This window comes from Lagenorhynchus albirostris, chromosome 19 (assembly GCF_949774975.1).
Source record: "Lagenorhynchus albirostris chromosome 19, mLagAlb1.1, whole genome shotgun sequence".
NCBI lineage: Eukaryota > Metazoa > Chordata > Mammalia > Artiodactyla > Delphinidae > Lagenorhynchus > Lagenorhynchus albirostris.
The window spans coordinates 24398379-24415322 of record NC_083113.1 but is presented as its reverse complement, the minus strand read 5'-3'; the positions used below and the strand labels follow the sequence as shown (position 1 = coordinate 24415322).

At 37.8% G+C, this 16944-nt stretch overlaps 1 protein-coding gene across 1 annotated transcript in view; it reads left to right on the top strand.

Moving 5' to 3' along the window:
- NETO2 (neuropilin and tolloid like 2) overlaps positions 1 to 16944 on the top strand; it is a 67346-nt gene that overhangs the window by 28744 nt on the left and 21658 nt on the right. Inside the window, exon 7 of the mRNA XM_060130767.1 lies at positions 14606 to 14834. Coding sequence (XP_059986750.1) covers positions 14606 to 14834 — 229 coding nt within the window. The remainder of the gene's footprint in view (positions 1 to 14605; positions 14835 to 16944) is intronic.

The window sequence follows — 16944 nt, the reverse complement described above, 5'->3', positions numbered from 1 at the left end:
TGGAAAAAGGAAGTCTGCCGTACATACCAGTGCTTAGTATCATGCAGAGCATCCTCTGACAAAAATGCAATTAAATTAGGAACCAGCAACCAAACAATAACTTTAAGACCCCATATGTTGCTAGGAAAGTTGGGCAGCTGCTTGTAAATCAGTGACGTTAGAACACACCCTCACACCATACATACACACAAAAAAGCTCAAAATGGCTTAAAGACTTAAACGTAAGACATGACTCCATGAAACTACTAGAAGACATCATAGGCAAAGCGTTGTGTGACATAAATCATATGAATGTGTTCTCAGGTCAGTCTCCCAAGGCAATAGAAATAAAAACAAAAATAAACAAATGGGACCTAATCAAACTTACAAGCTTTTGCACAGCAAAGGAAACCATAAACAAAATGAAAAGACAACCTACAGAATAGAAGAAAATCTGTGCAAACGAAGCAACTGACAAGGGCTTAATTTCCAAAACATACGAACAGCTCATACAACTCAACAAAAAAACAAGCAACCCAATTGAAAAATGGGCAGAACACATAAATAGACATTTCTCTAAAGAAAAAATACAGATGGCCAATAGGCATATGAAAAGATGCTCAACATTGCTAATTATTGGAGAAATGCCAAGCGAAACTACAATGAGGTACCACCTCACACTGGTCAGAATGGCCAACAAAAAGTCTACAAATAACAAAGGCTGAATAGGGTGTGGAGGAAATGGAACTCTCCTACACTGTTGGTGGGAATGTGAGTTGGTGCAGCCACTATGGAGAACAGTATGGAGATTCCTCAAAAAACTAAGAATTACCATATGATCCAGCAGCCCCACTCCTGGGCATATATCCAGGCAAAGCTGTAGTCTGAAAAGATACATGCATTCCTATGTTCATAGTAGCACTATTTACAATAGCAAAGACATGGAAATCACCTAAATGTCAGTCGACAGATGAATGGTTAAAGAATATGTGGTACATATGTACAATGGACTACTACTCAGCCATAAAGAAGAATAGGATAATGCCATTTGCAGCAACATGAATGGAACTAGAGATTATCATACTAAGGGAAGTAAGTCAGAAAAAGACAAGTACCATATGGTATCACTTTTATGTGGAATCTAAAATATGACACAATAAACCTATCTACGAAACAGAAACACACTCACAGACATAGAGAAAGACTTGTGATTGCCAAGGGGGAGGTAGGGTGGGGGAGGGATGGATTGGGAGTTTGGGATTAACAGATGCAAACTATTACATATAGAATGGATAAACAATAAGGTCCTACTCTATACCACAGGGAACTATATGCAATGTCCTGAGATAAACCATAATGGAAAAGAATATAGTTTTCTTTATTTTAATATTTTAGGTTTATTTAGATTTTCAATCTCTTTTTGAGTTTAAAGTTATTTTTCTAGAATATTGCTCATGCTTTCTGGTTCCACATTTATTGGTATAATATTTTACATGGTATTCTTTTACAGTTTTTAAAACCTCAATTCTATTTGCCATTTTAAATTTGGGCCTTTGCTCTTTTTTTTTCTTTATCAGTTTGCCAGAGGTTTGTTTTCAAGAACTGCTTTTTTAAAAAATCAACTCTTGTTTCTTTGCTTCCCATTTTCTCAATTTGTGCTTTTATTTCTTCTGCTTTCTTTGGATTTACCTTGTGATTCTTTTTGCAGCTCCTTGTATTGAATTCTATGGTAATTAATTTTCAGATGTTCTTCTTTCTCTAATAGGTACTTAGGGCTATCAGTATGCTACGAAGTATTTCCTTAGATGTTTCATGAGTTTTGATATGTAGTGTCTTCATTGTTGTTGATCTCTAACTATTTTACAATTTAAAACCGTTTTAAACGTTTTATTTTTTATCTTTTTGTTTTTAACATCTTTTTGGACTATAATTGCTTTACAATGGTGTGTTAGTTTCTGCTGTATAACAAAGTGAATCAGCTATACATATACATATATCCCCATATCTCCTCCCTCTTGCATCTCCCTCCCACCCTCCCTATCCCACCCCTCTAGGTGGACACAAAGCATCGAGGTGATCTCCCCGTGCTATGCATCCGCTTCCCACTAGCTAGCTATTTTACATTCGGTAGTGTATATATGTCCATGCCACTCTCACTTCATCCCAGCTTACTCTCCCCCATCCCGTGTCCTCACATCCATTCTCTACTTCTGCGTCTTTATTCCTGTCCTGCCCCTAGGTTCTTCAGAACCACTGGAAAAGAATATTTTTAAATGTGTGTGTATGTCTATACACACACACACATATAACTGAATCACTTTGCTCTACAGCAGAAATTAACATTATAAATCAACTAAACTTCAACTTTAAAAAACCCATATGTTTAGAAATTTAATAATATACCACCTTGTAATTGATAGGTCACATAAAAAAATCAGGATGGAAATTTGTACACATTTATAAAAAACTTAGCAATAGTGAAAATACTACATATCAAAACTTGTGGGATACTCCTAAAAGTACTTTAGGGAATTTATGATCATAAATGCATCTTTTAGGAGAAGAAAAAGATTTAAACTTAATGGCTAAAATTCAACTCAAGAAGCTAAAAGAATGACCAAAAAATCCAAAGAACGGGCAGTAATAAAAGAGCAGAAATAAGTGAATTTAAAAATTCACAAAAAGAGGGCTTCCCTGGTGGCGCAGTGGTTGAGAGTCTGCCTGCCGGTGCGGGGGACGCGGGTTCGTGCCCCAGGCTGGGAAGATCCCACATGCTGCAGAGCAGCTGGGCCCATGAGCCATGGCCGCTGAGCCTGCGCATCCAGAGCCTGTGCTCCGCAGCGGGAGAGGCTGCAACAGTGAGAGGCCCGTGTACCACAAAAAAAAAAAAAAATTCACAAAAAGAAAGAGTCAACAAAAGCTAAAGCTGGCCCTTTGTTTAAAAATAATAATAACAATGGACATACTTCTGGCAAGATTGACCTAGAAAAAAAAGACATAAATTATGTTAGAAGTGGAAAAGGTGGTAAATCAACTACAGCTGAGATTAGAAACCATTATAAGACAAACTATGAAGAAGACCTGCTGAACAAAAGAAAAAAAAAAAGCATTTCCTCAATAAATAAATTACAAAGGGAAAAAGAAAACCAGCAGGGGACCCTACAGATTAAAAAATGTAAGTCAAATGATTAAAAAATGTAAGTCGAGTGAGTGAGTTTGGACTCAAACAAACTAGAAAAGGGTGGGAACATTAAGAGACAATTAGAAGTCTGAACACTGGTATTTTATATTAGGAAATTATTCATTTGTTTGGTGTGATAATATGAGGTTATTTTTTAAAGTCGTCTTTAACAGTACATATGGAATTATTTACATGTGAAATGATATCTCTGGAATTTGTCTCAAAATAATACATGAGAGGCAGAAGTGGGGAGAGGTATAGATAAAGCTAAAGTTAGGGGATGGGAAATGGGTTTATGATACTCTTTTTTCTGCTTATGCATGTTTGAAATTTTCCATAATCAAAGTGCTTCAGACTTCTTTGTTAATAAATTTGTAAACAGTCTAAGTGGACAATTTCCTGAAATATGTAATGTATGTGTATATATATACAATTCATCAAAATTAAATCAAAGAAATAGAAAACCTAAATAAACTCTTACCAAATTGATGAAATTGATTTTGTACTTAAAGTATGTTAACAGAAAAACTAGCCAAATTAGATTTTACCAGATACTCAAGGAACATGTTATATAAACTGTTTTAGAAAACTGAAGAAGAAAGAACTTTCCCCAGCCTGTTTTATCAAAACTAAATAAATAGGATGAGAGAATTTTAAGCCAGAGAATTATAAAATGAAGGAGGGAAAAAAAAAGACCCAAAAGACTAAACAGTAACAAACTAAACCTACCAAATATTTTTTAGAAATCATAACCAAAGATGGGCTTATCTTAAAAATTTTTGGACAGTTTAATATGAGAAAATCAAATGATGTAGTTTACCACATATGTAATTCCAACATAGTATATCTTCAGCATGATGAGGAATATCTACTGAAATCCTTAAAGCAAACATCATAGTTGATGGTGAAACCTTAAAATCATTTTCTTTAGACTTATGTCTATTGCTAGTATTTTATTGGTGGTGGTCAATGCAACAAGATGAGAGAAAGAAAAAATGTTCATGAGCTAGAAAAATAAATTGGTTTTCTGTACAACAGCCAAAAGCAGTTTGAAAGTAAAACTTAAAAAAAAAACTGAAAAGAACAAATCATAAGGTACCAGGAAGTAAATTTTTAAATTATATTGAAATACACAAAAGAAGGCCTACAGAAATGGGGGAAGAGAGAGACATGCACCATTTTCATGGATGGGAAGATGGAAATGTTTTTTGTTCCCTAATTAATCTATCAATTTAAAATTCCAGTCCAGATCCCAGCACGGCTTTCTGGGGAACTTGGCAAGCTAATTCTAAAATTCACAAAGAAGAGGAAAGGGTCCAGAAGAACCACGACAATTTTGAATAAAAACAAAGTGGAGTACTTACCCTTCGAGATAAAGTTGGGGTAGTTGGACAGAATGCATTTATCACTGGGGTATGCAAACTGATAAAACTGAGTAAGGTTTCTAAAAGTAGGACTACACACGTATGGAAGCTTGGTATATAATGTATAACATGCCAGATCAAAAGGAGACACTTGATAATTGATGTTACAACAGTTGACTATTGATGTGAGATCCCTGTCTTGCACTTGACATAAAATTCATTCCTAAATGTTAAAACTAAAACGTTTAGAAGAAAATACAGGAGTATAGTTCTAAATATAACCTTTGGTTAGGAAATGTTTTATTAAAAACAAGACACAAAGTGTAAACCATAAAGATAAGATTTATCAATTATACTACATTAAAATAAATGACTTCCAGAACCAGCCAAGATAGAGTAAGCCCACTACAGCTTATTGCTCTTAACTTATTATAACTGAGAACTCTGGATAGAACACAAAAAGCAACTGCATAAGGATTCTGAAAAGTAACCATTAGAAGATGGGTTTGGGAAGGAAGTAAAAACTTTAATAATCACCCCAAAAGGGTAAGAATCACAGTTTTTTTTTCTTCTCCTTTGTCTTTTGGGCTGGTTTGTGGAACTGAAAGCAGGTACAGACAGAAGAAAGCGCTCTAGCCAGAAGACTGAGAAAGGGGCCCTTACAAACTGAGGGCAGAGGGGCGTCCCTGGTTGGTTTTTTCCCCTTTACTAGCTCTGCCCAAGGTCAGCACCAGTCACAGCAGCTACAGCAGCAACTGAAACCCCATCTCCTTAACCAGTAGAACTTGGAAAAGGATATGGTGATGTCTGGAGAGTACGGAGGGAATCCCCATTATTTTTTTTTCTCTTTGTTCTTAGTCACTCAGGATTCATAACAGGTTAAGAGACTAAAAACTCTGAGGAAAACTTATCTTTCTGGCCACCAGAGGAACTGAGAAGAGGAAACCGTGTTACCCAGAGAATGAGAAGTCTTGGAGAACAGGGAGGTGGAGACAGGTGCTAATTCTGGCTTCCTCCTGAGCTGCATATGCATGGAACAGGCCCACAGAAACATGGCAAAGGTGTTGAGGACCAAATTACATTATAAACACTATCCAAGTGCCTGAGTAGGGCATGTCCTGGGCAAGTCTACATAGCACAGCAAAGGCCTTCAAACTGAACCAACACTGGAACCCACACCCACAAAAAGAGGCAGTACATGCAGTCTGAACGTTTCTGGGTAGGTTGCCTGATAAAACAAGCAACAGAACTCAGCATTGTCCACAGATTTTTAAGAGGACCCAGAGTTTCAGTGTTATATCCAAAATGTGCAGGATATAATTTTAAAATTACTGGCAATATAAAGAACCAGGGAAATGTGATTAATTCTGAAAGGAGAAAGCAGCAGATCCCAACCCTAACAGGACTCAGATGAATTGTAGATTTTAAAGCAACAATATAACCATGTTCCATAAGGTAAAGATAAACATTCCTGAAATGAGTGAAAAGATAGATCTTTTTTTTCTTTTTCTTTTTGCGGTATGCGGGCCTCTCACTGCTGTGGCCTCTCCCATTGCGGAGCAGAGGCTCCGGATGCGCAGGCTCAGCAGCCATGGCTCACAGGCTCAGCTGCTCCGCGGCATGTGGGATCCTCCCGGACCGGGGCACGAACCCGTGTCCCCTGCATCGGCAGGCGGACTCTAAACCACTGCGCCACCAGGGAAGCCTGAAAAGATAGATCTTAGCAGAGAAATAGAAACTATAAAAATGAACCAATTGAAAATTTTAGAATGGAAAAAATATATCTTAAACTTCTAAAATATATTCACTGTATGGGCCAATAGGAGAGTGGAGATTATAGAGGAAAGTCAGTAAACTTGAAGGTGACTCAGTAGAAACTACCTAATTTGAAGTACTGAGAAAAAAAGATTGAAAACAAATTATACTAAAGCCTCAGGGACCGTGGAACAGTTTCTAAAGGCCTAAAATTTATGTCACTTAAGTACCAGAAAGAGAAAAGTTTGTTGTAGAAAAAAAATTTGAAGAAATAACTGCAAAAAAATTGCTGAAAGACAAATTTACAGATTCAAGAAGCATAGCAGACACCAAACAGGATAAAAACAAACATAAAACAAAGCCTATTCATATCAAATCAAGCTACTTGAAACCTAAGATTGAAAGCTTTGAGCTGTGACACAGAAAAATGATGTATTTTGTATAAAGAAACAATTTGAATGACTATGGATTTCTCTTCAGAAATCATAAAAGCCAAGCATCAAAACCTTTAAGTGCTGAAAAAAGGAACTGTGAACTTAAGAATTTTTTTTTTTTTTTTTTGCGGTACGCGGGCCTCTCACTGTGTGGCCTCTCCTGTGGCGGAGCACAGGCTCCGGACGTGCAGGCCCAGCGGCCATGGCTCACGGGCCCAGCCGCTCCGCGGCATGTGGGATCTTCCCGGACCGGGGCACGAACCCGTGTTCCCTGCATTGGCAGGCGGACTCTCAACCACTGCACCACCAGGGAAGCCCTGAACTTAAGAATTTTATATCCAGCAAAAATATCCTTTCAGGAATGAGGGCAAAGTAAGTACATACCCTAATGAAAACAAACAAAGAATTCATTGCCTGCAGACCTGCTATAAAAGAAATGCTAAAGGAAGTTCTTTAGATAAAAGAGAAATGGCACTAGAAAGAATCTTGGAATTTCATGAAAGGGTACAGAAATGGTAAATATCTGGATGAATATAAACCATTTTACCAACGTCAGGAATAAAACAGAGGACCTCGCTATAGACCCTCCAATAAAACAATGGACTTTTCTGTGCCCCAAAATCAGATGACTCAAACAAACTGGACAAATTCCTTAAAAACCACAAGCTGCCCAAACACATCTAAGAAGAAATATGTAACCTGAATGGCCATATATTTATGAAATAAATTGAATTCATAGTTAAAAACCTTCTTACAAAGAAAGCTCCTAAATGGATACACTGACAAATTACAACAAACATTTAAAGGGGAAATAATGCCAGTTCTTTGCAGTCTCTTCCAGGAAGTACAAGGGGAGGAACACTTCTAAACTCAAGACAAGCATCACCCTGATACCACCGAACACATTATAAGGAAATTACTGATCAGTATTCCCCCTGTGAGGTTTTGCTCTGTAATAAGAAATATATATATATTTGGTCTTCATGCACATTTCTGGCTCAGAGCTCGCAAAACCCTTGGAATTTCCTGAGTGATAAGAGCAATGAGAGCATCTATTGTTACAATATTTGGTCTCTTGTCCCCAGTTCCTGAAAATGTTTCAGAGCCATAAAGTTGATATGGGTGTCTTGTTATTCATAACAAGCCCCTTTCAGCCACAAGTGAGTTTATGTTAATGAGGTGACTTCTGGAAATCCCCAAGAGATGGAGGCTTTTTACCAGGGTAACAAATCATCTAGTAAGTAAACTGGTTTTCTGAGTCCTGTAAGCCACCTAGCAAATTAAAGGAACCCAAGAATGAGATCTTAGGAACGTCAGATTTATAGCCAGTCAGTCAGAATCATGTGACAACCTGGACTCGTGTTTGGCATCTGAAGTGGAGGCCAGTCCCCTGGGAGCCCTCAACCTTCAGAATCGGATGCTGTCTCTGGGTAGATGGTGTCATAATTGAATTGAATTGTAGGACACCCAGCTGATGTTTGAGAATTACTGGTGGTGTGGGGGGCAAAAAAGACCCACATGTTGGAATTGGTATCATAATTGTTATTCCAGAAAATAGTTGCAGGGGACTTCCCTGGTGGTCCAGTGGTTAAGACTTTGCCTCCCAATGCATGGGGTGCAGGTTTGATCCCTGGTCAGGGAGCTAAGATCCCACGTGTCTTGCAGCCAAAAAAACAAAACATAAAGCAGAAGCAATATTGTAACAAATTCAATAAAGACTTTAAAAATGGTCCACGTCAAAAAAAATTTTTGATAAGAAAATAGATGCAAAAATCCTTCAAGTATTAGCCAGTCTAATCCAGCAATATATGAAAAGTATAATACACTTAAATAATCACAGCCAAGTGTGGTTTATCCCAGGAATGCAAGGCCAATTCAACATTTGAAAAATCAATGTAATTCATTATATAAAGAAGGAAAGCTACATGATTATCTCAGTCTGTTAAAAACTCAACACCCAGGGGCTTCCCTGGTGGCGCAGTGGTTGAGAGTCCATCTGCTGATGCAGGGGACACGGGTTCATGCCCCAGTCCGAGAGGATCCCACATGCCATGGAGCAACTGGGCCCGTGAGCCGTGGCCGCTGAGCCTGCGCATCCGGAGCCTGTGCTCCGCAACGGGAGAGGCCGCAGCAGTGAGAGGCCTGCATACTGCAAAAAAAAAAAAAAAAATTTGACCTATACTTATATCTTAATATCTTATATAAAAACAAGTATATTGCAAAACTTTTAGAAGAAAACATAGGCAAAATCTCTGGGTTAGGGAAAGAGTTCTTAGGTATGACATCAAAGGAGAATCCATAAAAGAAAATCTTATAAATTGGACTTCATTAAAATTAAAGCTTTTTCTCTGTGAAGCACATTGTTGAGTGAAAAAAAAAGGCACTAAGAGAAAATATTTGTAAATCATTTGTCAAAAGACTTCTTTAACCCAGAACTCAAAACGCAACCATAAGAAAAGTACCCAGTTTAAAAATGGGCAGAAGGTTGGAACAGACAGCTCACCAAAGAAGATTTAGACATTTCAAAACTGCAAATTAAAACCACAATGGGATAGCTCTATACCTCTATTAAAATAAAAACAATACCAGATGCTGGGAACTATGTAGAGCAACTGAGAATCTAATAACATTCCTGGTAGGAATGCAAAATGATATAGCCACTTTGGAAAACAGCTTGATGGTTTCCTATAAAGTTACCATGTTTTTCAGCAGTCTCCTGACTGGGTACCCAGGAGAAGGAAAAATACGTTTACACACAAAGAACATGAATGTGAATGTTTATGGTAGCTTTATCCATAATGAACAAAAACTGGGAACAGTTTTAAGTGTTCCTCAGTTGTTAATAAGGTTTGGTACATCTATGTAGTGAAATGTATTCAGGAATAAAAAGAGACGAACTATTGGTGATGCAGTAGGATAGAAGAATCTCAAATGCATTGTGCTAATCAAAGAATCCAGACTCAGCATACTGTGATTTTATTTGTATAAAATTTTTACTTAGGACTTCCTGGTGGTCCAGTGGTTAAGAATCCGCCTGCCAATGCAGGGGACATGGGTTTGATCCCTGGTCCGGGAAGATCCCACATGCCGTAGGGCAACTAAGCCTGTGTGCCACAACTACTGAGCCTGTGCTCTAGAGCCCACGAGCCACTACTGAGCCCACACGCCACAACTACTGAAGCCTGTGAACTCTGGGGCCCACAACAAGAGAAGCCCACGCATCGCAGCGAAGAGTAGCCCCTGCTCACTGCAACTAGAGAAAAGCCCATGTGCAGCAATGAAGACCCAGCACAGCCAAAAAAAAAAATTTTTTATTTATATGGGAAAGGTGGAACGACAGCAAAAGGTCATTGGTTGCCAGGAAACAAGATTGAAGATGGATTTTGACTGCTGAGGAGCAGCAGGAGGGAATTTGGGGGGTGATGGAACTTCTTGATTGTGGTGGCTGTCGCTTGACTCTGCATTTGTCAGAGGATTTTATTATATATTACTTGAGACATGACTGAATGTCTTGTGACCAAGTGTCAGCAAGGATTGAGGAACTGAAATTCTCTTAACTTACTTTGGAAGAATAAATTGCTACAGCCACCTTGGAAAGTCATTTGGTATGCTCTGGTAAAGCTGAAAATTGTTATGTACTACAATACAGCAACCCTGCTTCTAGATAAATACCCATATACTCATCGTATGAGAGCATAACGAGAATACAAGAATGTTTACAGCAGTATTTAATATTTTAAAAAGTGGAAGCAAGCTAAATGTCCAAAAGGAAAAGGGATAGTGACTCATTTCTACAGTTGATCCAAGATTTTAAAATATACAAAAAAGTAAATAAAATATACAAAAAATACTATATATTTTTATAGATACATAAATTTAAAAATCTAAAACTGTACCTAGGAATTATAAAAATTATACTTAGGATGGGATGTGTAGAAAAGATAATGGGAACATAGAAGGCTTTGGCTGTACAGTTGACACTTGAACAACACAGGGGATAGGGCTACCAACCTGCTTGCAGTTGAAATTCTGAGTATAACTTTATAGTCAGCCCTCTGTATCTGAGGTTCCGCATCCTCAGATTCAACCAACTACAGACTGTGTAGTACTGTAGTATATATTTATTGAATAAAATCCATATAAGTGGACCTGCACAGTTCAAACCCACGTTGTTCAAGGGTCAGTTGTACACAGAATTGAACTGCACAGGTTCACTTATATACTGATTTTTTTCAATAAATATTATAGTACACAATCTGCAGTTGGTTGGATCTATAGATGCAGAAGCACAAATACAGAGGGCTGACTATGGGACTTGAGCATCTGCAGATTTTGGTATCCAGATCAGGTCCTTTCTAGGACCAGTTCCCCATGGATACTGAGGGATGAATGTACAGAGGTGGGGGGTTTTGACCATATTTAATAGTTAAGTATTTAAATGCTTAAGTGAAGTTAATACTTTAGATCTTGCTCTTTCTTGAAATACTTAATGAAGAAATGATTCTATATTCGTAAATTTTTTAGGAATGTGACCTAGAATGTTGAGTAGTGGAGAATGTTACTCTTTATTAATAAAAGTAAGTCGATTTTTTAAAGTTAACATAAAAAGTACTGTTCACAGTTGACATGGAAAGTGGATCAAGGGACTTCCCTGGTGGCGCAGTGGTTAAGAATCTGCCTGCCAGTGCAGGGGACATGGGTCGAGCCCTGGTCTGGGAAGATCCCACGTGCCACAGAGCAACTAAGCCCGTGTGCCACGACTACTGAGCCTGCGCTCTAGAGCCCACAAGCCACAATTACTGAGCCCGCATGCTCTAGGGCCCGTGAGCCACAACTGCTGAGCCTGTGTGCCACAACTACTGAAGCCCACACACCTAGAGCCTGTGCTCTGCAACAAGAGAAGCCACTGCGGTGAGAAGCCCTCGCACCGCAACGAAGAGTAGCCCCCTCTCACTGCAACTAGAGGATGCCCACGTGCCACAAGGAAGACCCAGTGCAGCCAAAAATAAATAAATTTATTTTGTAAAAAGTGGGTCAAATTTTTAAAATTGTGTTAAATAAGAAAGTAAGCAGATGATTTTATTTGAGTACTTTAAAAGAAAAAATATGAAAGATCACCATAACCCTTGAGTACTCAAAATGGGGTAAAGTACTTCATGGGTGATGTTGAAGAAATATTCACTTATATATACAAAAGAAGTCATTGGTGTTGAGTATGTAAGTAGTGTTTTAGTCTATTTTTATCAGTGGCCTTTCCATAAAATAACAGCTTTCTGAGGATTTCATTGCATTTCTTTTGGGGCCTTTGGGGGCTCTAGTAAAAAGCGTTTTTTTCCCCACTAGAGTTACGAACCAATTGAGAACATGGAGATTCAGACTAGCCCCTTTATTACACTAAAGGCTAGGGGAAGCAACTTAGTGAGAGAATCAAACTAGACTTGCTTATTCCCTACCCACTAGATCCACCTCCTACCTCAGTCAAGACTGAACCGTCCCATCCAGGGAAAGTGCATCTGCAGAAGAGCCCCACTTACCCAGGTCACTGTTTCTCGTACTCGCTGGTCCAGGGAAAGAGGGAAGGAAAAAGGGACCAAATTCCCCCCCATCCAAGTGACTCTCTCCACTTCCCTGGGGAGGGTATAGGAGTGGGTAAGAGGCCAAGAGTGCTTATGTTTACTAAAAGATCTCGTCTCCTGTAATTTAGGTGAGAGTAGAGTAGTTTGTGTCCCCCTCCACCCATTGCAATTTGTCAGCCTCATATTGTTAGAAATATTTTCTGAAGATCAGTTGAATTAAACTATTAACCAGTATTTAACTGTATTCACAATAGAAAAGAATGTCATTCTTGTCATATGACTTGCCTTAAAACCTTGACTTTTAAAAGTTATATATTTAAAGAGCATTTACTATGGCCTTATACAAGTACCATGTTTCTTCAGTTAAAAAAAAAAAAAAGTAAATACTTCAGACTTCCTGATTATTTTCTTGGTATTTAGCTCTACCAAACTAGGTTTTATAAACCTAGTCACTTTTTCATTAATTGCTGTCAGCAAGAATTGTACTGGATAGAATTAGCATGTGATACACTCATTAGAAGACCGTACAATCTAATGGAGAAGACAAATAATTACAGTAGTAGTGATACTGCCAGAGAACCATGGGCAGTATGTTTTGGTTATATGAATGAAGAAGAAAGTAATGAAAACAAATGATATATTTTAAGCAAACACATTGCTTCTGTGTTAAAATATATTTTGGGAGGTTTTATGAAATTTTGAAATGGAAATCCATTACTGGTGATTTTCCACCAGTCTCTTGAAAGTGGCTAATTGGTCATTTCAAATAAGCCAAAGTTACTAGTCAAAATTTAACTCTGAGCTGTATTTTTGAGTTTTTGTTCTTAGTTTTATGTCCTCAAGGTATTTTAAGGGGAAAAATATCTGACATTTTTGTTTTATGAAGCCCTTTAAAATAAAGAATGGGTGTGGCATCATACTACTACCTCCAGGATAGCAACCAGCAGGTGAATACCCACTAGATGTCTCCAAAGGCAATCAAAGAAGTCTTCATTCACTAAAATATTACTGTATTTAATTGTAAAGTTACCTATGAACAAGTAGAGCCAAAAGGTGAACTGTGTATGAGAGAGTATGTGCGTGTGTGCCTGCACACAGAGAAGGCATCCCAGGGAAGGGGAAGAACGTACAGTTTAAGAGTCAGAGCAACCTAGGTTCAAATCCTCGCCCTAAGGAACCTTGGGCAAGTTCCTTAATCCCTGTGAGCCTTAATTTCCTTCCAGCCCATAAAGAATAATACCTATTTCATTCTGTTCTTTTGGAGATTATGCTCAAGGTCTTTCTAAGCCTACAATCCAATGGAACTCTTCAAATAAGAATGGGTCAGGCACATTTTAAGAGTAACTTAGTGCCAGGTAGCAAGCTGCCTATAAAATTTGAGGAAGGGGGATACTAAGCAAAATAGAAAACTATAATAGTGCGTATTTTGAAACTCCAGTTTAAATCTGACTGAAAGTGTAGAAATTGTTAATTTATGGAGTAAAATCTTAAAACCACTTAAATGTGCAACAGTGAGATAGTGGGTAAATAAATGACAAGACATGGGAACGATCACAGTTATGAAGAGTATAGGTAAGTTTTGATGTGTTGCAGCAAAAGCAGGATGTGTGTATCTTACAATTAAACTTAGGTTTTGAAAATGTGAAGAGCAACTTCCCTGGTGGTGCAGTGGTTAAGAATCCACCTGCCAATGCAGGGGACATGGGTTCGATCCCTGGTGCGGGAAGATCCCACATGCCGCGGAGCAACTAAGCCCGTGCACCACAACTGCTGAAGCCCGCACATCAGAGCCCATGCTCCACAGCAAGAGAAGCCACCACAATGAGAAGCACGGGCCCTGCAACGAGAGTAGCCCCTGCTCGCTGCAACTAGAGAAAGCGCGCGCAGCAACGAAGACCCAACACAGCCAAAAATAAATAAAATAAATTTTTATTAGATGTGAAGAAAAAAAAGTTTATCACAATAATTGTTAGAGTAATAGAATTATGTTTCTTTTATTTTCCCAGTTTCTCAGTACCACGAGTTTGCTTTTATAACAAGGAAAACATGTAAGATAGTCATGGAGCAAAAAATTTCTCTCTACAGACACAACACAAACTAGGTTCCTTAATGCTTGGTTTCATTATTAAGACAACCAAAGAAACAGACCATTAGTCTTAGTTCTTTTACCTACTTAGGCATCATCCTTTTAGCTATTGTTTTTCTGTCAGGTGTTATAACTCAATGCAGTTTTAACTTACATATTGATTGGATAATAGAACTAGAAAATTTAATGTATCTTTTTAAAAGCACTTTTTCTTTGTTTTCATGTTACAGATTTATTTGAGGTTCCTAGATTATCAGATGGAGCACTCAAATGAATGCAAGAGAAATTTCGTTGCAGTCTACGATGGGAGCAGTTCTATTGAAAATCTGAAGGCCAAGTTTTGCAGCACTGTGGCCAACGATGTAATGCTTAAAACAGGAGTTGGGGTGATACGGATGTGGGCTGATGAAGGTAGTCGGCTTAGCAGGTTCAGAATGCTCTTTACTTCCTTTGTGGAGCGTAAGTAAATAATTCCTATAGCATTGAGATCTTTTACTTAATCATTTATTCAGAATACAATTACACAGCATTTCCTTTAGACAAAGACTGCTAGTCACAGAATGTAGAAGTAACTAGGTCTTAGTATGTATTCTTAAGGAACTGACTGCCAGGCGTGAAAAAAGACATGGTAATGCGTAAGTTGAAACACTACCTATTATAAAGATATAAACATATGATAGTGCAAAAAGTAGAGACCTCTCAAGATTTTCAAAATTAAAAATAATTATCAGTAGTATGAATTCAGCTTGGTGAATAATGTGAATCCACCAAACCATGTTCCCCAGAGATTTAGATTGACTGGTTTTTTTTTTAAACTTTTAAAGTAATTTTAAGCTTATAGAAAGTTGTAAAAATAGTAGAGTTCTCCTGTGCCCTTCACTCAGATTCCCTTAATGTTAACATCTTACAAAACCGTTGGAAAACTGAATATTAACACTGATGGAATATTATTAACCAATATAGAGATCTTACTGAGAAATCAGTAGTTTTCCCATTAATGTCCTTTTCTGATCCAAGATCCCACATTGCCTTTAATTGTCATGTCTCCTTTAGTCTCTTCCATTTGTGACAGTTCGTCAGTCTTTAATGACCTGGATGCATTTGAAGAGCACTGACCAGCTACTTAGAATGCCCATTGATTTAGGTTTGTCTGATGTTCTCTCATGGATTCAATTGAGGTTATGCATTTCTGTCAAGAATACCATAGAAATCACATTCCACCTTTCTCAGTACATCATACCAGTGAGGTAGGGTACGTAATGTGGTTTGCCTTACACTAACTTGGATCACTTCCTTAAGGTACTGTCTGCCACATTTCTCCACTATAAACAATAATTTTTCCTTTCTAATTAATAAGTTTCTTTGAGAGTATGCAAATATCCTTTTGCTCACTAATTTTAGCATCTGTTAATGATTTCTGCCTGTAATAGTTATTGCTGCAGTATTTACCTAATGGTGGTTTTCTGTTTCCATCATTCCTTCTACACTTAATTATAATTCTGTGAAGAAGAGCTGTTCTTTTTCCTTCATTGATTTATTCAGTTATTTGTGTCAGTATGAGCTCATTTTACTCTATTATTTTATATATAATATATATATGTTACTCTATAATAAAAGTTACTTTATTGCTCAGAGTCCCGGCTTTGGCCATTGGGAGCTCCTTCAGGTTGCCTCCTGTACGCTTTGGATAATAAGCCCATTATTTTTTTTAATCACTTCCTTACTTTCTGTTCCGCAGGCTGAACCAGGCTCAACTTGTGTTTTCCTTGCCCAAGCCTTAGAACCAACCATGTTTCCAAAAAGCCCTTTCCTTCTCTTCTAGTGAGAAATCTGGCTCTAATTATCCATGGTATATTTATTTGTTCAATCCTAGGATACACATAAAGTAATTTTAGGATTGCTAACCCATATCCCTGTTAGAAATTTCCTAACAGAGTACACTATTTGTGTGCAGTTCTTTTTATCTTGAGCCATGCTGTCAAAATATGGTGTTCCATTTACTTAGGTTAGTTGTCTTCCTCTCTCCTTTGCGTGTGGTTCATCTGTAGTACACTTAGGTTCATTTGTGACTGTTGTGACTGTTTATATTTTGTTTTGTGTCCCCCCCACCCTCATCATGGTTACTTTAAATTGTTTTTATTTTCAGAGTACCTGGAATATTGCCATTATTCAAAGAGAGCTCTACAAAAAGATACACTCAAATATTGTACCTTTCTCACCTCTCCTGTGCCAGTCCCACCCCCAATTCTTTGCACTCCATTCCTACCAACTCTCTGCTGGTAACTAATCACATTAGTCCCTGGTGTATCCATCATGCATTTCTTTTTACACAAAAGAGCTGATACATGTGTATTTTCTCATAGCTTCTTTTTTCTTACATAACAAGCATATTATACTCTTTGCACTTTGCTTCTTTCACTTAACAGTATATCCTGGAAATCACTCCATATCAGTTCATAGAGATCATCTTTATTATTTACAACTCCATAGTTATTGGGTTGGCCAAAAAGTGCCTTTGGTTTTTAAGTAAAAATAAAAGACATATTTTTCATTTTCACCAAGAACTTTA